Below are 22897 nucleotides of genomic sequence, written 5' to 3' on the forward strand. Positions count from 1 at the left end.
AATCCCACAATGGAGCTATGAGGTCTCACTACATCACAGAATTATGGAATATCCTGAACTGGAAAGGATCCACAAGGATCATCAGTCTGGTTCCTGGCCCTGCACAGGACACCCCAACAACCCCACCCTGTGCCTGGGAGTGTTATTTAAATATTCCTGGAGTTCTGGCAGCCTTGGGGCTGGCACCATTCCTCTTTTCAGTGCCTGACACCCCTCAGAACCTTTCCCTGATATCTCACCTCACCCTCCCTGACTGCTCCAGCCATTCCTGGTCCCAGAGAGCAGAGCTCTGATGTGACAAACTCTGATCTCACAGGGGTTTGTGAGGTCCAGTGAGAAAATTCCAGAATGGGTTCTGCAGTGTGTGAACAATCCCCTCCCATTTATCCTGCTCCAACTTATTTATTCAACTTATATATTTTCTGTTTTTTTTTTTCTTTCACTCCTCTGTGTCTTGGAGCTGCTCCAGAGCAGGCAGGGGCTGCCAGCTGGGCTGGGTTTGCTGGGCAGCTTGTGCTCCTGTTTAATCTCCTCAATGGACCCTGATTATTCCCTGGCTCTGTCTTATCCACACGGATCTGCCCAGCCCTAATTGCAGGTGATGGTGTCGCTGGGGTCCCTCACAGGGTGATTCAGGGCAGGAATCTCCATCCTCCACCCACACCAGAGTGTTTTAATTCTCCTACCAAAACCAACAGGGTAGCCCTCAACGAGCTGTGATAAATTTTTGTGGATTTTTCTGTAAGGCAAAGTGGTTTCAAGGTGTGTTTTCCTGGCAGGAATCCCTTCAGAGCATCATTTTTGCTGCTCCTCCTTTTCTCTAAAACAAAGTGGTTTCAAGGTGTGTTTTTCTGGCAGGAATCCCTTCAGAGCATCATTTTTGCTGCTCCTCCTTTTCTCTAAAACAAAGTGGTTTCAAGGTGTGTTTTCCTGGCAGGAATCCCTTCAGAGCATCATTTTTGCTGCTCCTCCTTTTCTCTAAAGCAAAGTGGTTTCAAAGTGTGTTTTTCTGGCAGGAATCTCTACAGAGCATCATTTTTGCTGCTCTCCAGGTGGGTTTGGGAGGACACTCAACTCAAGGTGTATAACAGGATTTTGTCACCTTTGTCACCTTCTGCCACCTGAGCTCAGGTGTGCCACCCCCATCACCTGGGCAAGGCACACAAGGGACAATATGGGCTCCAGTGGAACCAAGCCCTTCCCAAAAAGATGATCCACACCAAGACAGGAGGAACTTGTCCAGGACACTGCCGTGGGTTCGTGCCCTGTCTAAATCGGGTCTGTCTGGAGGAAATCCTGATCCTGTGACATTGCCACCGGAGCCTTCCCAGCACTTCCCCACCCGTTCCTGGCCGGGACGAGCCCTGGCAGCCTCTCCGGCCCCTTCCCCATCTGGGAACATAGGTGGGAAAAAATAAAAAAATTAAAAAAAAAAAAAAAGAAAAATAAAATAGGGCGCAGGGCGTGCAGTGGGGACGGAGCGGGGTCTGAACGTGGGGTGCGTGCACACATGTGTTGGAAGCATAAAGGATTTTGCTTCTCTAATTAAAAAAAAACCCTAATAATTAAAACCCCAAATCCCAGAATTTTCCACAGCGCGCCTCACGACCCTTCCATTCCCTTCGCGGGGGACGCCGCTTCCCCAGCGCGGCGCTGCAGCCACCGCGCCCTCTAGCGGAGGCAGGCAGCGCGGCCTCACTCCCCCCTCCCCTCCGCTCGGGAATGGTCCGTCCCGGCCGTGCCCCGGATGCGCTCGGTGCGCCCGGAAGAGGCGGCGGCGGCGGGCGGGGAGCGGGCGGGACGGGACGGGCCGGGCCGGGCGGCGCGGCCGGAGGCGGAGCCCGCGTGTCCCGATCGCCGCTCCGGGCACCGGGGAGCGCGGGCCCGCCGGCCGCGGCGGCACGATGCTGCTGTTCGTGGAGGTGAGGTGACGGCGCCGGGCCATGTGGCGGCAGGCGGCGGAGGGAGGCCGCGCACGCCGCGCCGGGGGAGGGGACGGGGCTGACACAGCAGATCCGGGGGCGGCGGCCGCGGCCGGGTGGGGAGGGGTCGGTGGGCGCTCTGGAAGGTTCCTCCGGGGTTGGGGGCGGCTGGGGCGCCGCCGTGACCTTCGGGTGCCGCCGCGGCCCGGCCGTGAAGGTGACGCGGGACACGCGGGGCCTCGCCGAGGCCTCCCGGGAGCGGGCCCGGCCCGGCCCCTCCACACGCGGGGCGGCCCCGCGGGGCCGGCCGCGAGCTCGGCGCCTCGTTAATGGCGTTAATTAAACGCTGGGGGTGGTTTGTGGCGCGGGAGGGAGGCGGGTTCTGCCGTTCCCCAGCCAGCCGGGTCCAGGCGGGACGAGGAGCGCGGCCTGGCCCGGCCCTGGAGGTCACCGGGGAGGGCGGGCGCCGTGTCCGCTGTGGCCCGGGACGGGGCTTCACCTGCTCAGGGCTTTTCAGGGGTTCGGTGAAGCGCTTTCAACCTTTGCTGAACGAACCCGGGTGGCCGCTATAAACTTTACAGCGAGTTTTGTCCCAAAACGTGCGCGGGGCAAAGAGCGGCCGGGGCTGGGGGGAGGCCCGAGGGAACCGGGGGGAGCCGGGCTGGGTCTGCCCGGGATGATCCAGCTCGGGGGGTTTTGCTCGGGGTTTTGTTGGGCTGATGGGTGAGGAGGTGCTGCTGGGCTCACACACAATCACACCAACATGTGCTCCGTGCTTAGGAACCTCTAAATAAAGCGCTTTGGGAAACACGTTCTCTTTCTTACACGAATCACCTCAGCTCCGAGCCGAACGGAGCTGAACGTTCCTTGGCTTCGCGGAGAGGAATAAAAGTTGTCATGAGCACGGTGACAGGTCTGGAGAATTAGGGTTCTGCTGGAAGAGGAACTGCTGAGGCTGATGGAGGCGTGAGCAGCTGCCTCATCCCGGGCTGAGCGTGGTGAGAGGCCCCTGCACGAGGCAGGTTCTGGAATGCAGGGATGGGGATGTGCAGGGAGCTGGAGCGGAGCAGGGAGCAGCACATGGCTGCTGCTGCTGGGAGCTGGAGCTCATCAGCACTCTGGGGTTTTTGGGGAGTCCTAAAGCACAAACTCAACTCTGATAGTGTTGGGAGTTTTTGTGATCTTCATTCTGGAAGGCTCAGTAATAATTAATTTTGAGTTCCTGAGGAGCATTTGGACTTTCTGAAGGTTTATTTTCACTGCCAAGACTGAGAACTGGAGTTCAGAGCTGGGTGCCCTGGAATGCTGCAGTTGGATGTTTGGGAGCAGACAGCAGCTTTATCTGGGGATCTTTGGGGATGCCTGGGGAATAAGGCAGAGGATGTGTGGAAGTCCCGAGGTTTTCAGGGGGATTGGCTGAGTTACTGTAGCTGTCAGTGTTCGTTTCAGATCTGCTTGAGGTGTGAACTTGGTGATTGTGCTGAGCCCCTCACGGGGAAATTTGGTTTCCTTCAACATCCTTTAGTTCCACATCTCTGCAGTGATGACTTGTGCTGTTTCAAAGGCTTTTTTCTTTTTCTGAGCCAGGATCTGTGTGCTGTTAACAATTAATAATTAGGTGCATTGGGAATATTAATAAATGCATTGAGAGAAATGGGAGTGATAATGGCTACTGGGTATGTGCTCCTAATTCCATATATTTGTAATTTTTTTGGGGAAAAAGTGTATTTCAGGTGGGTGAGATGCTGCCCATGATGTTCCTTGGTTAGAAATTCAGGATTGTGGGAAGCACTGAGTGTTGTTTGCCCTCTGGAGCAGGTGAGGCTTCCTGTGACCCCTGCTCACACTGCTCTGACACAGGCACCACCCTCAGACAGCTCAGCTTTGCCTTGGCTTTTCCAGGGGGTGGAGGAGCCTCCCCTGGGCATGGGAGGCAGAAAATCCTGCAGCTCCTGGTGGCTCCCAGTGATCACTGAATTCACTGAGCTTGAGAGTTACCTGGGACACCGAGAGCGCTGAAGTGTTACCTGAAACCTGAAACAGCTCCAGAGGGATTCTGTGTGTTGGTTTGACACCAACTTGTCCTCATCCAACCCCTGAGTGTGCATCAGGAGGTGGCTGAAGCTCAGAGAAGGAGGTCACCCTGTGGCTGAGCCCCTCAGGGTCCCCACCTGCCTGTCCCCCAGCCAGCACAAGGCTTCTCTTGGCTGCCTCCCGTAGCTTTGCTGACCTTGGGCTTTTTCCATCTGCTTACGTTTCCATTTCTGGAAAAGGGTTTGTTTCTCCTCTCACAAGTTTGGTTAAATTATCTTCTGGATTTTTTTGCTTTGATTCTGTTTTAGAGAGTTTTGTCTGCTGTCACAAGTTCTGGGTTAGGATTTTTTGCAGAATAATTTGAGTTCATATTAAAATCAAATGCTTTAAAACTCTTGAATGCCTTAATTGAATCTGGTTAAGTATAATTTAGATGTAACTCCAATAAGAAAAATCTCCTTAGCCATGCTTCAGAATGAGAATTTTCTTCAACATCCAATTTTTAGGAGTTGCTGGAGGAGAATCTTTGATCCCCATTTGCTGGAAGTGGAGTGAGTGAGAGGGGAAGCTGTGCTGAGGAGGAGAGCTTTGTCAGCTCGTGGATCCCAGCGAGTGTTCCCAACCTTTGTCACTCTGTAAAGCTTTAACCTCGTCATGAAAGTTCCCGATAGCAGCTGGGAGGATCGTGCTGCAGCCAATCCCACAGGCTCAATGTTTGTAGCCTCAGTTAAATAAGCAAGAATTGATATTTTGGCCTTCTCTTCTGAAGAGCCGCTGGCCAGGATGGAGCGGTTTTGCTCGGGAAGCGCAGCATGAATTTCCCAAAAGCTGATGTAAATGAGGGACTTTTTATCCTCTCCAGTCCGTGGGGTTTTGCTGTTGAGATGAGTGAGAGCAGGGCTGGATCCTGCTGGGCTCTTACAGCTCAGTGTTTCTGGCACAAGGGGAAGTTCCAGGTGTGTGTCTCACTCTGTTCCTGATCCATTCATCACCTCAGAGTTGCTTTTAGTCCCAATCACCTCCAGAAATGCAGTAACCACCCCAAAGTGTTTCAGTTTCACTTTATCACATTTATTCCTTCAAATTACTTCAGGCCTGAGCTCAGTGCTACCCTCAGAGATGCAGGTAGTGAGGCACAGTTTATTTTTAGAAAAAAAAATGAATCATCTCTTGAGTGTGTCTTGTCTCTTTTTGCTTTGTTGAAAAGTAAATTCAAAGAACTGGGACCTGCTGGTTCTGGGTGAGCAGGAGCCCATTGAGGGCAGGTGATGCTGTCCCAGGAGTGACCAAAAGTTGAGCAGAGCTTATTTTGGATCTGCTGAACTGCAGGGACAGAACCTGTGGGTACAGCAGGTTACTGGGTTTTACTTTGCAGGTTGTTTTGTTGGGAAACAACTACTCTGAAATCTGCAAAGGGGAATGCACGTGTGTCCTCTCACCCTGAACTATTTCCAGTTTCCAGCTCTGCTCCTGGACAAAGATTAACAGGAGGGGAAGACTGTTGCTATGTGGGGGGTTTGAATCTCAGAGCTTTACAAAAAAACTTTGTTTTGTTTCTCCCATGGTTGTCTTGAACCTCTCCAATGTTTGGAGGCTTCTCCTTTACTGAGCTGGAGCTTGTCCTTGCAGCAAACAGCTCTGGCACGAGGTGTGACCTTGGCAGAGGAATTATCTCTAAAGCTATTGCAACTGCTTCCTTATCCTTGTGCTGGTAGTGAGCCACTCCTTAACTTCAGGATCCAGGAGCCTCCAGCATACTCAGCTCGTTATCTGTGTGTTTGTGGATATGAGCTGGATTAATGGCTTTCACCTTTTAAAGTCCAGCAAATTGCAGCAGTGAAGTGGAGCATCGTTCTGTGGTTGGAGGAGCTGCTTGAGGGGTGTTGGGATATCTTGGGGGGGAGAATTTTTGCAAAAGGGTAGTTTTATTCACTGCCCTGTGACTGGAGTTATTATTTCAATACATAAAAGGAGCAGAAGTCATGTTTTTTTTTCTCTGTGCTTCTGCTGGATTGTTGGATTCCTCACCCAAATGCTCTGGGAGAGGGACCTTGAAGGACTTTTATCTTGTGCTGTGGGAATGAACATTTCTGTGTGTCAGGTGCCAGGCTGGAGTCCTGCAACTCTTCTTGTCTGTCTCATTTGTAACCCTCTCACTCTAATTATGGTCCAAAGTGAGAAGATCCTGTTCTCTCCCCAGCAGGCTGGGATGGTGTGTAAGTTTGTCTTGGCAATTCAAAACCTTTCATCTCCTTGGTTACAAGTTTAAGGAAATCATTAGTGTTGATGTGTGTACAAATCCTGGGGGATGGGAAAGTTCAGGAGGAATCCTGGCACAGCACAGGCGATGCTTGGTCAGTAGAGATATCACTAATTCCGTTAAGTTATACAGTTTCTTCTCCTTGACATATGTTTTTTTACCTTCCTTTCTAGGAAGGGGTCTGGAGGAGGGAAAATTTCCCTTTCTGGTGAAAGGGGACTGGAGCATTATGACAGTCAAGTCTTTAAAAGCTTATGAGTTCCCAGAGCCCTTGCCGAGTAGCCGCTGCCTCCGCTGATGTTGTTGGATGTCAATAAAGAGAGGTTGAAGGCAACACTTCTAATGGAGGTAGAAACGAAATACTTGGAAAATACCAAGGATTTTCCTGTTTTCATTAATAAAAAAAAAATCACATAGGTACTTAATAGCTGGGTAGACACTTGAGATGTGGAACTCTAGAGACAATCACTAAATTCGCCTGTATTTTCTGGCTTGAATTCTGAGGATTCTCTGGGTCTCTCTCACTCACCAAAATGTTCTGGTCTCTTCAGCAGGTAACATCAAAAGGTGCTGGCTTGAACCCCAACGCTAAAGTGTGGCAAGAAGTGCCCCAGGGCAGTGGTGAGGCCGTGCCCCCCACCAATGGCACAGAGCACACGTGGCAGGAGCCAGCAGCAGCCCAGGGGACTCCAGCTGAGGGTGAGCTCTTGGGACAGGGATTGGTGATTTCCAGAGGAGCAAACTCTGGCTCTTGAGGTTGTCAGTGCAGATGGAGCAATGTGTGTGAGAGGAACAGGAGAAAGCAGCACTGAGGATGGTGCTCAGCACTGAGATTTGGCTCTGAACAGGATTGCTGGGGCCCAGTGATGACCAAGTAACGCGCTAAGAGGGGAGCAGGGTGCTGAGTGTGTGAAAATTGCTGCACTTGAGCATCCACTGGACCCTGTGAACAGGACAATAAGGTCTGAGGGACCCTCTGCAATCCTGGGGGACCAAGGTGCTGCTCAGAGCTGTCAGGAGCAGAGCCTGTGCATGGTTATGTTAAATTTTCCATTCAGGCTCTTCCACTGCAGTCCCATTCCCATCCTTACCACACAGGCAGTGTCCAGAACTAAGGATTGAAATCCAGACCTAAGGATTCAAATCCAGAACTAAAGATTCAACTCCAGAGCTAAGGATTCAAATCTAGAACTAAGGATTCAACTCCAGAACTAAAAATTCAAATCCAGAACAAAATATTCAACTCCAGCACTAAAGATTCACCTGGGTTCACTTGTTTGGCTCAGATTTGATCTGAGCTGGAGCTGAGGTGACTCAAAGCATGGCAGAGAATGCAGAAGATTCCCTGCAGAATGGTTTAGTAAAAGTTAGGGCTAAAGAAGGGAATATTCAGCTTGTGTGGCCTTGTCAAAGGTTTCTGGTAAGTCAGCAGAAGTGAGGAGAGAGCGCTGGGTTTGTGCTTTGCCTGACAGAAACTCATTTGTCTCTTCATAACAAAGTGAAGCAGTTGAGGCAGTGTAAGCAATTTTCACCTCTTGTTTTTAGGAACCTCTCTTAAATATTTTAAATTTCACGTGGAAAGACTGGTTTTCAGATTCTCTGCCACTTTGGGGATCGATTTCAGGATTCTTTATTTACTTTTATTTACTTACTGAGAGCCTAGTGCAAACCAGATCTTGAAGTTGGGGAGGTGTAAGTGCCATCCAACACAAAGTCTGAGAAATACAGGCTAAGGTCAGACACTCTGAGGTACAACTTTCTGGAGTATTTGTTTTAATGTTGTTAGCCAAAATTTTTCAAATGGGAAATATGCTGAAGCTGACAGGAGTTTTCCTGCTGCTGCTGTGTTCCTTTGCCAGGTAACATAGAGATCTCAGAGGACAGCTGCAAGCAGTATGAAGTGATGTATTCCCCATCCTGTGAAGCCACAAGGAATGGCACAGGGGTTGATGAGGCATCAGCAAATGGAATTGTCCTGGCAACTGAAGATCTGGGATACCAAATCTATGAAGTGTCTGGTGAGTGAAGTTCAAATGCTGCTCTCAATGTCTGTAACCCCCCTGGAGCTGCTCTGAGTGTGCTCTGACCAAGTTGGAGCTCTGATTTGTCCATGTGCATCCAGAAAGTTCCAGTCTGGCCTCAAGATGTGGCCAAACAGGTTCCAGGTGGGATCAGAATCATTTTGAGAGTTTGATGTCTGGGGGTCTTTAAGAATCTGTGCTTTTCCTCTTGGTCCTACCCAGAGGGATTCATTCTTGTGTTCTGCAGTGAGATGTGTCCTTGTTACCATGCCATGAAGGTGAGAGCTGATGGTGGATTTGGTTCTTTTCAGGTGATGGCAGCTCCACTGTGTCCACAGAAGACATCAGAGAATGTTTGAGGAAACAACTTGAGTTCTGCTTCTCACGGTAGGTGCAGTTAGCTTGGTGTAAACCCTTTATTAAAATCCTTGGCAAATATCCCTCTTTTTGGCTTTATCATCTTGATAAAAACACAAAGCAAGATTTGCTGATGTGCTGTGAGAAACCCAGTGGCACCTTCCAGCTGTTTCAGTCCTGTCTGTCAGTCTGTGTCCTTGGATGAGGATAATTTCTGTCCTTCACAGTCATAAGATGTTGAGATCATTTACTGTGTAGCACCAGGAGTCTTTTTGGCAGATCCTTTTTGCAGACCTTTAGAACACTGAAACTTCATTAAGTTTTTAAAATTATCTTACTCTGCTTTGTGTTGATTTGCTGGGATTTGTTCCAGGAGAGAAAATCTGAGGGTGTTTTGGTTGTAAATTATGTTGGTGAATATTTATTTAAGCCTGTAGTTATCCTCTTTTTTTTTTTTTTTCTCTAAGTCAAGTTCAGGATTTTTACTAAATTATAATTTTATATCTTTTTAGAGAGAATCTTTCAAAGGATCTCTACTTGATGTCTCAGATGGACAGTGATCAGTTTGTTCCAATATGGACAATTGCCAACATGGAAGGGATTAAGAAGCTGACAACGGATATGGACCTTATTCTTGAAGTTTTGAGATGTGAGTCTGGGATTTTGGTGTCTGTTTCGGTAGCACAAAGAATCCTTCCATGCTTCAGAGGGATGCTGTAGTCTCTGAGCTGGTTTGTAGTCTCTGAGTTAGTTCTGGTTTGTTGTTCTGGTGAATGGTGACAAAAATTTCACTGAGTAAAGGCTGTTCCAAACTCCTGAATTCTCATTCTTTGTTCCAAATTCCATGAGAGAGTCTGCTCCTGCTGCCATGTGCACAGTGCCCAAATTTTCTGCTTTATTTTCAGCTTCTCCAATGGTACAAGTGGATGAAAGGGGGGAGAAAGTCAGACCAAACCACAAACGATGTATTATCATTCTCCGTGAGATCCCTGAGACGACGCCTATAGAGGTAAATAAAGAGACAGAAATAAAGAAATGCTTCTGGTTTTGGAAGGTGGCTTCAAACAGCACCAGGAAAAGATCACCTGGTGTTTAACTGGATATTTTTCCTTTAGACCACATCAGTGCCTTGTCAAAATAGCAAAAACAAAAAATTATTGCCATTGTTCCTTCCCATTATTTACTGCCAAATTTAAACCTTCTTAAACAAACTTTTTTTTTCCCCACTGAAGCTGAGTTAGCTGGGCTTTTCTGGAAGGAAGTTTGAACTGATTTCATTTCAGATCCAAAAATAAATCAGTCCAGGGCATAGCTTGGAATTGAGGCTGAATTTTTGTCACTGCAATAACTTTACTTGAAGTCAGACTGTTGTTTTGGCAGCAAGAAATGTTACTGAACATTTCTCATTCATTGAGCCCCAGCATGAGCTGAGCTCATTATGCCTGAGGAGGGAGGATAATAAAATTCCTCCTGATTCTTGGCTAACAGAATGATTTAGTTCTTTGTTTTTTAAAGTTGTAACACAGGCTGTTTGTCTACCAGCATTTTTAATGAATTCTTTTAATGCAAACACTGAGCAGCTGCTTATCCCTCTCTTCACAATCTGATTATTGCAAAGTTGTCAGGTTGCCTTGACTTAGAAATATTTCATGGACTCTGCTGATCTAAAGCCACACTTTCCCTACTTTTCATATGAAAATACCACCAGGTCTGCACAGATCTTTATTTTCTTACCAGCTGAGCCTGCTCTGTTTTATCTTGGGAGCCCAGGGGGCTGAACTGGAATTTGTGGGTGTTGGTAGAGGGAATAAAAAACCATCCAGGAGAGCAGCAGCTGGAGCATAAACTGGAATCACTTTAATGTTCACTGTACAAGGGCCCTGAATTTGTCTCCCCAGGAGGTGAAGGCTCTGTTCAAGAATGAGAACTGCCCCAAGGTGATAAGCTGTGAGTTTGCTCACAACAACAACTGGTACGTTACATTCCAGTCGGACACAGACGCGCAACAGGTGAGCTCCTGCTCCTCTGCCCAGCTCTAATCCTCCCCCTGCTCAAGGAAAGTGCTTCCTGCAGCTAAGAGAAATATTTATTTACTGAGCCCCTTTTTGTTGTTTTAAGAGATTACTGGCAGATTTTGGTTAATAAGAAAAGTTGAGAGATTGTGGGGTTGTAATTCTCTTGCCTCGGTGCTCACTGGCCATGACTGGCACAAGAATCCTGAATTTAAAGTGTTAATGAATTTAGCTGGGCTGACAGGGAAGCACATGACTGCACATTTGTGTTAAATCATGGAACATCCTTTGGGAAGTTCAACTTTATAAGATACTCAAATGTTGAATTTTTTTTTTTTTTTTTTTTTGTATCTGCAGGCGTTCAAATACTTAAGGGAAGAAGTGAAAACCTTTCAGGGCAAGCCAGTAATGGTGAGGCTGCTTTAACTGCTGTTTCTGTGGGGATTGAATTGTGTTGTTTCTGTTTGGATGATGGTCACCATTTGTGGGGGGTGAACCAAGGACTCACAGAGCCTTTAACTCTGGCTCTGAAAACTGAGATGTGAACGAGGTCATGGGGAGCTCTGACAAATTACAGTTCAGTGCCTGCTGGTTGCTCACAGTGCTGCTTCCCAGGGGAGGTGAAACACATTCCTGTGCTGACTTCCCTGCTCCACTTGCCCCAGAATCTGAGTTTGCAGAGCTCAGGAGAGACATTCCTGCCACTGTGAGTCTCGAGTTGGCTGCTGCACAAAGCTGGCTGGAGCAAAGTGCAATAAGAGGAGCTGTCATGATTGGAGTCTGGACAGTTCCTGCTGCAGAAAGCAGCATTTCTCTTCAGTTTTACAGATCTAAAGCAATGTGTGTCCTTCCCCTTATCATGCTGTGAAAATATAAGCAGGACTGATTTTATCAGTTTTTATCCATAAGCAGCAATCAACCTTCACAAGCAAGAAAAATTCCACATCCTCCTTTCCTCCCAGCTAACACCTGGTGTGATTTACTGTCTTACAGACCAGGATAAAACCAAGAAAAATTCCACATCCTCCTTTCCTCCCAGCTAACACCTGATGTGATTTGCTGTCTTGCAGGCCAGGATAAAAACAAAAATTCCACATCCTCCTTTCCTCCCAGCTAACACCTGATGTGATTTACTGTCTTGCAGGCCAGGATAAAACCAAAAATTCCACATCCTCCTTTCCTCCCAGCTAACACCTGATGTGATTTGCTGTCTTGCAGGCCAGGATAAAAGCCATCAACACATTTTTTGCTAAGAATGGTTACCGGGTGGTGGATTCCAGCGTGTATCCCCAGCCTGTGCAGACCCAAGCCCAGTTTGCCTCCCCCCTGTTTATGCAGCCTGTATATAGCCCTCAGCAGTACTCCATTTACAGCATCGTGCCTCAGACGTGGTCTCCAAACCCTGCACCTTACTTTGAGACACCACTGGTGAGTAACAATTTGTCAAAGGGGGAGGAGGAGCCCAACCCATCAGGGATCATTTAATAAAAAATCCCTGGGGTGAGTGGGTGTTCAGGGTTTCTTGCTCAGATCATTCTGTTTTGTTGTGGTACCACTACCAGAGGAGCTGCCAGTCTCACCACTGGTATTTCAAGGAATTTTGGTGTGAAATTCCATTATCCTGCAGCTTGTGTTGCTGGAAGAACCCCCAGCTTTTCCAGGGGATCTCTGCTGGAGCAGATGCAGACTGTGAAGCTGTGACGCTGTAACCCAGTGTGAAATTACAACCATGAGTAACTGCTGAAGCTGCTCATTAATCTGCAAACATTTTCCTTGCAGCTCAGCCACTGAGGCTGTTGTGTGTGTGTGTGTGTTGCAGGCCCCGTTTCCCAACGGTGGATTTGTGAATGGCTTTAACACACCAGGATCGTACAAAACAAACGCTGCTTCTCTCAGTATAGGTCGCCCATTCCACAGGAATCGGTAAGAGATTTCTGCCAGGTGTTTGTTCCTCCAAATCTTCCAGCACTGAGATCCTCAAGTGTTCCTTGCATGTCATGTGCACTGCTTTCTGATGAACCACATGACTTTTATAATCAAATGTTTGATGCTTTTCAACTTAATTTAAAAAATGAGGTAGAAGGCAGCAGCTTAAAATCCCAAAATAATGGACACAGTGCTGGAGAAAGCCAAGGTAACTCCTTCAAAAGCCTCAGAGGAATTTTTGCAGACAAATAAATAACTTCCTCTTAAGGTCATACTTGTAATTATGTTTGTTATACACAGATTATAAACTCCTGCAGCACCACATAAGCCTTTCCTGCTGGGATCAGGCTTGTGGAGCTGCTGGTTCCTGCAGTGGGAGTTGCTTGTCCTGACTGCTGCATCCAACTGCTCAATGCTGGGGCTGTTCCTGTAATTTATTTGCTTTAGAGAGCTGTGAGGACTTAGCTCAGCTATAAACACTGGGGAGTAGGAAACACTTTGTATTGCTGGCTCTGTGAACACAATGGAGTAGTAACCTGTGTGTGGGGGTGGGAGTTGTTTGTGTGCAGCACAGGGCTGGGATCATGGGAATTGCTGCTGGTGTTGAAAAAAAATCAGCCAACAACTGGCAGGGCTGTGAGTGGGGTTGTGAGTTCAGGTCTGGCTGTTGGCAGAAGGGGGAACTTCAGGCTTTGCTCTGTGGTGACTCAGCAGAGTCTTAACCCAGACTGGAACATGTGCCTGGAACATGGAGCAGCTGCTCAGTTCCCAATTCACATCTTGACAAAGGTGGTTTGGATTTTTTTTTTTGTTTTAAATTCTGCACAATCTGTAAATATGAACCCCCATGGAAATAGAGATGCAACAACTGTGTGTATCCAAATATTAGCACCTTGAAATGCCTCCTGGTCTGCTTTTAAAATCCTGATTGTGTGAAGGCTTTGATTTATAAACCTTGGGTGCTTGGATTTGTATTTTTGGGGTCAGTGTGTGCAGGTCCTGCCGGCCCAGTGATGATCAAGTATCGCGCTAAGAGAGAACCGGTCACAGTTGGGGCTGGGCAGCCTCTGCTCCTGCTTCTCCTTCCTCCTGCTCTTCCTTCCTTCTGCTCTCACATCATTTCTCCTTCTCTCTGCTCTTTTTTTTTTTTTTTTCCCTCCTTTATCTTTCCTTGTCTTTTCTGCTTTGCTCTTCTGCCCAGACAAGACTGCGGCCGTCTCGATGACGGATGAGATTATGAGATCTGAGGGCTGGGCAGTGACTTCAGGATGTGCCATTTTGAGAACAGCTTGGACAAAATGGAAGAATTCAGTTGACTTTGCTCCACCTCCTCCCTTCTTTTTTTTTTTTTTTTTTTTTTTTTTTTGCTGATGGGGGAAACTTAAACTTTACTGGGCCCTTAAAACTGGTTCTTGATGCTTCTTGAAGCTGAGAAATGTGAGTTCATCTCTGTTCAGCAAATCTCCTCTTGAACTGTGGAGCTGCTTGTTTGGAGAGTTCATCCAGCTGCTGTTTTTGAGTTTCTGTCCTGGCCTATTAAAAGTGATTTGTTTTGTGGTGCAGACAGTTAATAGTTAAGTGCTGGAGTTTTCTCTGTAGCTAAACATTTGTTTAAGCCACTGGTATTTATTTTGTGCTGATTTGTTGCAACATCCTTGTGGGAAAGGGAGGTGGAGGAATCATTCTTTGGCTGGCACTAGGAGAGTTTCTTCTGATTTCATGAAATGTTAAAATGAAATTGTTTGAAAACAGCAAGTGTGCAAAATCTTCCTGCTGTCCTTAAATTATGAGATGTGCAGAGTTTACCAAAGGAGAGAAAATTCAGGTTTCAGGGAGGATTCAAACTACAACCAATAAAAGTTTATACAAAGAACAGCATCCAATCTAAGTGAGAAGTTCTAAAAGTGAACTGACCAATTACACATAATAATTTCTAACCAATTATTTTCCGAAGTGTGACCAAATTCTTAAGGAATTTGGCTCAACCTTGGTATCTAGGATACCTTATCTATTATAGCAAGTTCCAGGGGAAGATGGCTTTGGAGGAATTGTATCATCCACAGTTCTGGTGTGGTTCCTCAGCATGGGGGGATCCCTCATCTCCTCTCTGTGCCCGCAGGGTGAAGCCGCATTTCCGCTCCTCCAGCAGCTCCGAGCACCCGGAGGCGCCGCCCGGCGCCGGGGCCCTGCCCATGGGGGACCTGAGCAGAACCAGCTCCAGGAATTTTGTCATGGAGAGACACAACAGCTCCTTAACTGGGCACCAAGAGCAAGGGTATTCCCAGAAGGATTCTCCCACGGCACAGCTGGAGCAGAACGGCGACTACGGCGTCGGCAGGGGCAGGTAAAGAGCTGGGTCCTGGGTTTGCTGTCACAGCAGCTCCTGTGAGCCAAAGAGAGCAAGCAGCAGCACAAAATGGATTCCTGGAAGGAGCAGCCACGACAAAACTGAGGTTTGAGTAGATCAGGAGCTGTAAATGCTGAGCTGGGAGCAGGAATGGTTCCACTTTACTCTCTGACAAACAGCTGGCAGAAGAGAGTGAGGTGTTTCTGTTTTAAAGCAACTGGTTTGTCCCCAGAATTAAAACAGATGCTGGCATCTGTATTGCTGTAAATTCAAGGTTTAGACACTTGAAAAGGCAGATCAGTGAGAAATCAGATTAATAAATTAATTACTATAAAATAATTGTCCCTGTGCTTGGTCAGACACTCATGCAGCGAGTTGAGAAAGACAAACTGTTCCCATATTGACTGCTCCAACTTCTTCCAAACTTGGACCCCTCCTGAGGAGGCAGAACATCCCAGAACTGTGTGGGAAGGCAGCTGTGCCCTCATGCAGGGCAGTGCCCACTGCAGCTGGGGGATCCCTGACTGAATTTCTTGTCTTTACAGGAGGAACGTGTTCAGAGGTCGCAGGAGACGGGAGGACGACCGAGTTTCAGTGAGTTCTGCTTCTCTTTCTGCAGGGAGTCCCACAAAGTGCAGAGTGTTGGTTTGCCTGTTATCAGAGGATGGCAGAGTCCTTAAATCCTCAGATTATGTTGAGGATTTACAATTTTTTTCTAAGAAGTTCCCTGACACTTGCTCAGGGCTTTCACTGCTTTGTGTTACAACTCGAGTAATTCGTGTTTTCCTTCTCCAGAGACCTCAGCCTTCAGCAGAAACAAAGACTCAGACACCAAAGTTTGACTTACTTGCATCCAATTTCCCACCTTTGCCTGGCAGCACAGCAAAAATTCTGGGAGAGCCAGTGCTGGAGAGCAGGATGTCCGACATTGTTAAAGGAGTCTGCAAGGAGAAGGTGCCTGGTCTTGTCTCTTGTCTGGTTGCTGTGACTCCCTTTTTCCTCTTAGTTGGTTTTTTAGAGCCATATATTCCATTGCTTTAATCCCAAATTTCACACTGGTTTGTTCATAGAATAGTTCATTTCCCAGATTTTTTTGTGGGAATGCAGCTAGGGCTCATGCACTTAATGCTGTTGTAAACCCAGTGATGTTTAGGAATAAAGCCAGCAAAGGAGGAATGTTGGCTGTTGGATTAGGAGCAGTTTGGTGGAGTGTGGGTAAGGGATCTTTGCAGATGAATTTTTTTCTTTGAGCTGCTGGGACTAAGCACTGATATTCGGGGTGATGCAGCTTAGTTCTGCTTTTGCCCAAAAAGTAAAATTCCTCTCATCAGGACTTTGGGACTACCCCACTTCTCAGATGTCTTACAGTGCCATATTGTGAAGCAATTTGAGTATTTTTCTGTAGTTTGCAACTTTTGCTCTGTGTGCAGGAGAACAAAGACTCCCTGTCCCCCTGCCCGGCTCCTGCTGCGGAGGAACAAACGCCCAGCGCCGCCCCAGCGCCCGTGGCCAGCGTCAGCTCCCCGAGCCAGGCTGAGCCTGTGCTGCTCAGGTATGAGGGAACATGCTGGGGACATGCATGGAGTGTCCTGAGATGGAGGGGACCCACAGGGATTGTCCAGTTCAACCCCAGTTCCTGCACACACACCCCGAAATCCCACCCTGGGCATCCCTGGGAGCGGTATCCAAACACTCCTGGAGCTCTGGACCCACCAAGGATCCACAAACACCCCAAAATCCCATCCTGGGCATCCCTGGGAACATTGTCCAAACTCTCCTGGAGCTCTGGACCCACAAGGATCATCCAGTTCCTCACAGACACCCCAAAATCCCACCCTGGGCATCCCTGGAGTGGTGTCCAAATTCTCCTGGAGCTCTGGACCCACAGGGATCACCCAGTTCCTGCACAGACACCCCAAAATCCCACCCTGGGCATCCCTGGAGTGGTGTCCAAATTCTCCTGAAGCTCTGGATCCACAAGGATCACCCAGTCCCTGCTCAGACACCCCAAAATCCGACCCTGGGCATCCTTGGGAGCATTGTCCAAACTCTCCTGGAGCTCTGGATCCACAAGGTTCACCTAGTCCCTGCACAGACACCCCAAAATCCCACCCTGAGCATCCTTGGGAGCATTATCCAGACTCTCCTGGAGCTCTGGATCCACAAGGATCACCCAGTTCCTGCTCAGACACCCCAAAATCACACCCTGGGTATCCCTGGAGTGGTGTCCAAACTCTCCTGGAGCTCTGGCAGCCTTGGGGCAGTGCCCAGCACCTTTCCCTGGTCCCCACCTGCCCCTCCCCTGGCTCAGCTCCAGCCCTTCCCTCGTGTCCTGTCCCTGTCCCAGGGAGCAGAGATGGGAGCTGCCCCTCGGGATGAAGCTGCAGCCCCCAAGGAGTCTCCCCTCAGTCTCTTCTGCAGCTGAGCACACCCAGAGCCCTCAGCCACTCCTCCATCCCTGCTTTGGACCCTCTCCTACACCTTGAGATGTTTTTTGATATTGTGGTGCCCAAACTGCCCTCTGTGCAGAAGATTGGGACAATCCTCCCCTCACCTTTCTGGCAGTGCTGGAACTGATGTCCCCAGAGCCTGGTGACCCTTTGGGCTCTGCTGATTCATTTCCATGTTCTAGCAAAGTCATGTTGGGTGGTGTCTTCTCCAGAGCCCACCAGATGGAAAGAACAGATCATGGTGGGAATGTGCTGTTCTGTTCTGCATTTGAAACACGAGTGTCAGGTTTTAATTTGAATTGTTGTTGGTTTATCAGCTCTGTTCAGCCAGAGAGCAAAGCAGAAGAAGTGTCTGCTCCAAAGGACGTGGCCAGCCCGGCTTCTCCCCCAGCATCCACCTGTCCCATCAGTGCTGCAAAGGCACCCAGGACAAACAGCTCCTCACCTGCTGCTCCTGCAAGTGCAGCTCCTGCTCTGGCAGCACAGGTGAGGACCAGAGCAGGGAGTGGGAGTGTCCCAGGGAATGGGATTGGGAGTGACCCAGAGGGGATTGGGAGTGACCCAGGGATTGGGATTGGGAATGGGAATGACCCAGGGGATGGGAGTGTCCTAGGGAATAGGATTGGGAGTGACCAAGAGGGGATTGAGTGTCACAGGGATTGGGAATGGGAGTGACCCAGGGGATAGGAGTGTCCCAAGGAATGGAATGGCAGTGTCACAAGGAATGGGCATGTCCCAGGGAATGGCAGTGACCCAAGGAATGGGAATGGGAGTGACCCAAGGATTGAGAATGTCCCCGGGGGGATTGGGAGTGTCACAGGGATTGGGAATGGGAGTGATCCAAGGGATGGGAGGGAATGGGAGTGTCCTGGGGATGGGAATGGAGTGTCACAGGGGGGATTGGGAGTGTCACTGGGAATGGGAGTGTCACTGGGAATGGGAGTGTCCCAGGGAATGGGAATGGGAATGACCCAGGGGATTGGGGGTGTCACAGGAGGGATTGGGAGTGACCCAAGGGATGGGATTGGGAGTGTCCCAGAGGGGAATGGAATGTCACAGGGGAAAAAAGGAGTGACCCAGGGGGTGGGATTGGGGGTGACCCAGGGGATGGGATTGGGAGTGTCCCAGGGGGGATTGGGAGTGTCACTGGGAATGAGAATGGGAGTGATCCAAGGGATGGGAATGGGAGTGTCACTGGGAATGGAAATGGGAGTGATCCAGGGGATGGGAATGGAGTGTCCCAGGGAATGGGATTGGAAGTGTCACTGGGAATGAGAATGGGAGTGATCCAGGGGATGGGAATGGAGTTGTCACAGGGGATAAAAGGAGTGACCCAGGGGATGGAAATTGGAATGGGAGTGTCCCTGGGAATGGAAATGAGAGTGACCCAGGGGATGGGATTGGGGGTGTCCCAGGGGATGGGAATGGGAATGGGAGTGTCACTGGGAATGGAAATGGGAGTGTCCCAGGGATTGGGGGTGTCCCAGGGAATGGGAATGACCCAAGGGATGGGAGTGACCCAAGGGATGGGAATGGCAGTGTCATAAGGAATGGGAGTGACCCAGGGGGGAATGGGAGTGTCACTGTGAATGGGAGTGGAGTGACCCAGGGGATGGGAATGGGAGTGACCCCCAGGAATGGGCATGTCCCAGGGAATGGGAATGGGTGTGTCCCAGGAAATGAGAGTGTCCCAGGGATTGGGAATGGGAATGTCCCAGGGAATGGCAGTGTCACAAGGAATGGGAATGGGAGTGACCCCAGGGAATGGGAGTGTCCCAAGGATTGGGAGTGTCCCAGGGATTGGGAATGGGCATGTCCCAGGGAATGGGAGTGTCCCAGGGATTGGGAATGTCCCAGGGAGTTTTCTCCAGGATGTGCTGATGCTGCACCTGGGAGTTCCCCTCTCCTTGTTGTCATGCCTGGCACAGGCTGGCAGTTTGTGCTGCATGAACCTCCCTGTTCTCCCTGCTCCCCAGGAGCCTCGCAAGCTCAGCTACGCCGAAGTTTGCCAGAAACCCCCGAAGGAGCCACCCCCAGCCCCCACCCAACCCCCGAGGGAACACCGCCCCAACACCGCTCCCCCTGCCAAAAACGAAGAGAACACAGTGGACAAGGCTCCAGAGAAGGCTCCTCTTGAGAGGCCTGAAGGAAGGATGAAGGATTTCCCCGGGTTCCGTGGCAGTGGAGCTCCCAGGGGAGCTGCTGGCAAAATCAGGGAACAGAGGCGCCAGTTCGGCCGCAGAGCTTCGCCCCAGGGAGCGCCGCGCCGCGCCGGCAAGGAGCAGTTCCTGGGCAACAAGGAGCAGTTCCTGGGCAAGGAACAGCAATTCATGGGCAACAAGGAGCAGTTCCTGGGCAACAAGGAGCAATTTGTGGGCAAGGAGCAGTTCCTGGGCAACAAGGAGCAGTTCCTGGGCAAGGAACAGCAATTTGTGGGCAAGGAGCAGTTCAAGGATCAGTACAAGGAGCAGCAATTCAAGGAGCAGTTTGTGGGCAAGGATCAGTCCATAGGCAAGGAGCAGTTCAAGGAGCAGCATTTCATGGGCAAAGAGCAGTTCAAGGAGCAACAATCCATGAGCAAGGAGCAGCATTTCGTGGGGAAGGAGCAGTTCAAGGAGCAGCATTTCGTGGGGAAGGAGCAGTTCAAGGAGCAGCAGTTTGTGAGCAAAGAGCAGTACAAGGAGCAGTTTGTGCCACCCAGGTCACCAAAGTAACTCTTGGTCCAGCCAATGATTCTCTGTTCAACCTTGAGCTGTGAACTAAAGAGCAGCAGAGAGACTTGAGGAGGGAAGGATTGAGGAAGGGGAGTACTGAACTGGAAGAGTGGCTTGTGTGGAGAAGTTGTGGAAGGTCCCAAAATTCATCTCTGAAAGTGATTTCATAAATGCTGGAGGATTCCAATCACTATAAATATAGAGATTATAATTTTTGTATTTTTTTTTTTGTTGTTTTTAATTTGCAGAGGGTTTCCTGCTTGAAATCAGCTTTGGGATTGTGAAAGTAGAGTTTTGACAAAGTGAAAGAATATGAGTTGACAAATTAACCTGTCCCTCGCTGTAGAAGAGGAAGAGGATAAGAGAATATTATTTTTGGAAAAAATGAGCATTTCTGTAAAATTAGAACTTTTTTTAACCTATTTAAACGTTTGGCTTGTGGGCTGGTGTGTCTGCCATGGATGGCCTGGCTTTGCAGAGGCAGCATGAGCGAGTGCAGCCACAACTGTTGTCATCACTTAGATGAAAACTGAATGTACTACTGTAGTAACCCAGCTTGAAGTAGAGTCTCTTGACCTCACTAATATTTCATTCAGCAAGCTTTTTAAGGTAGAGGTTTTGCAGGATTCTGGATTGTAGCTGAGAGTGTGTGGACAGCAGAAATTGTCTCGTAGATGCAGAGGAAGGAGGCAGAGGGAGCATTTTTATTTTGCCCTTTTTCCCTGCCTCCTTTTGAGGGCAACTCCTTAGGTTTGGGGTTTTGTTTGTTTGCTTTTTCCCTCTCTTGTTACTTTCTCTAATTTCTTTATTACAGACTTTAGTGCTTTTTTTTTTTTATTTTTTATTTTCTTGGTGTGTTTTCCTGAGGCAGCCCCAGGGTAGGACACAGCACCTGGTGTTACCTGGAATTCCAGATGTGGAATTGCAGATGTGGAATTCTGCCTGGCAGGTGGGAACTCTGGGCACTCACTGGCATCTCTGCATGGCTGGGCAGCAAACCAGAGCTGTGCCTGGGTTTTCTCTGTACTCTGGAAGAGGCTGTTGGCTGCTGTATTGCCAGAAATCAGGGTTTAGACTCCTGGGAATTTGTTGTTTACAGCTGATGTCGTAGCAACTGACTCCTTTTTTGAACTGTTTCAAGATGCAGAGTTAAAGAAATCCCCCTGCTGGAGTGGTGCCAGCTGTGTGCTGACTGAATTTGCAACACTATTGTGCAGTAAGTGGTTAAATTTTCAGGGTGATTAATGACTGAAAATAGGAACATTGAGCTCATTAATCTGCCAAAATCAGCATACCAGGGTTCAAAGTTCTGTATAAAGTGTTAGGGAAAAGTAGCTTCCAGCAGTAAGAATCACACCTTTATTTTTTTTTTTTTCCTCCTTTTTATTTTTTTTTTTTAAGTGAATAGCAAGTGTACAAATTTAAAAGTTGTAAGTTGTGAACACTGGAAAACTCAATTGTGATATATTCCATAACCATCTTAGTAATATATGCTCGTGTTGCCATAGAATGAATGTAAGTGGCAGTTAAAATAACTGTGAAATTTTTTCATCTTCTGATTTCTTAGCCAGATAACCCTTGGCAACTTGGGGCCTCAGTAGGAATTCTCTATCAACTGCTTGGAGAACACTCATATCTATTTTTATAAATATATATATAAAGCCAGAGTTGTCATTTCTCTAACTTATTATTCAGCTTGGCAATTGCTTTGAGTTGATTCATAACACAATATAATGTATTTATGCAGTTTATACAAAAGAGAGAGACAGAAAAAAAATCATAGAAAGGGCTGAGTTGGAAAGGACCCATCAGGATCATGGAGTCCAACTCCAGGCCCTGCAGACACCCCAAAAAAATCCCACCCTGTGCCTGAGAGCTTTGTGTGAATGCTCCTTAAAAATCAGAAATGGAGCTGTGACCTCTGTGGGGAAGGAAATTTTCCTGATTTTTCCACCTCAACCTCCCCCAGCTCAGCTTCCTGCCATTCCCTGAACTATGTATACATATATTTCTATATATTTCTATATATAGATATATGTATATAAACCCCCAAATCATTATTCACTTTGAAACTACCTGTACTAGGTTTGGGAGGTTTGTTTTTTTTAATTTAGTAAAAAAAAAAATCTTTGATCACATCCACAGTTCAGAGATCCTTACAAACCCTTCTCTGTTTATTTTGATAATTCTACTCTTGTTGGAATGGACAGGAAATTTAAATATTTAGTGTCAAAAAGTCCTGAAATGCAATGAACACCAAATTTAATTCATTTAAAAAGACTCTAAATAATTCCTGCAGCCAAACTGGAAGAGAAAAATCTCATGGCTGTTTGGGGAGATGGGAGCTGGGATGTTGGGGAAGCATTTTTGGCTCTTTGGAGCAGGAATTGAGAGCGAGGAGGGTGCAGATGTTGTTCAGAATTCCCTGATCCAGTGTCAGTGATGTGGGGAACCCAAAGCAGCAGTGGGGAAATGGGCAGGGGCTGCTCTGCAGTCCTGGGCTGTTCCCAGTGCAGGTTTTTCCCACCACAACCAAATTTCTCTCAGTTTAGGGCACTTGCAATGATTTATTTCACACCTTGATGCAAAGATTTCACCTGAGCATTTCCCTTCCACCATTTCCAGCTGTGGTTTGGAGGTTGATTTTTGATTTTTTTGGGGGGTTTTTTTGTTTGTTTGTTTGGTTTTTTGTTTGTTTTGGGGGGTTTTTTTTGTTTTTTTCTTTTTTTTTTCTTTTCTGTGCAGGGGGAAATTCCCAGTTGGACACAGAGGCTGTGAAAGTGAGGTGAGAATTCTCCTCAGCACTGGGACTGGCAGGGATGGGCTTTGCTTTTTCCCTCCCTGTACTGGGGAA

At 48.2% G+C, this 22897-nt stretch overlaps 1 protein-coding gene across 4 annotated transcripts; it reads left to right on the forward strand.

The window, feature by feature from the left end:
- Positions 1-1843: 1843 nt before the first annotated feature.
- LARP4 (La ribonucleoprotein 4) lies at positions 1844-21874 on the forward strand. Of its 4 annotated transcripts, none has more exons than XM_042780084.1 (17): positions 1908-1922; positions 6390-6564; positions 6768-6915; positions 8076-8234; positions 8549-8624; positions 9107-9243; positions 9500-9603; positions 10493-10603; positions 10964-11017; positions 11825-12034; positions 12426-12529; positions 14652-14876; positions 15425-15473; positions 15675-15833; positions 16310-16431; positions 17647-17815; positions 19306-21874. In XM_042780084.1, the coding sequence occupies exons 2-17, from the start codon at positions 6514-6516 to the stop codon at positions 20041-20043; spliced, it is 2616 nt and encodes an 871-aa protein (XP_042636018.1). In that variant the 5' UTR covers positions 1908-1922; positions 6390-6513; the 3' UTR covers positions 20044-21874. The 4 variants fall into 4 exon arrangements, with proteins under 4 accessions (XP_032939241.1, XP_042636018.1, XP_032939242.1 ...); XM_033083351.2 differs by lacking the exon at positions 1908-1922 and having other exon boundaries at positions 4320-6564; positions 19306-19671; positions 19810-21874; XM_033083350.1 differs by lacking the exon at positions 6390-6564 and having other exon boundaries at positions 1844-1922.
- The last annotated feature ends 1023 nt before the right edge of the window (positions 21875-22897 follow it).

This window comes from Catharus ustulatus, chromosome 31 (assembly GCF_009819885.2).
Source record: "Catharus ustulatus isolate bCatUst1 chromosome 31, bCatUst1.pri.v2, whole genome shotgun sequence".
NCBI lineage: Eukaryota > Metazoa > Chordata > Aves > Passeriformes > Turdidae > Catharus > Catharus ustulatus.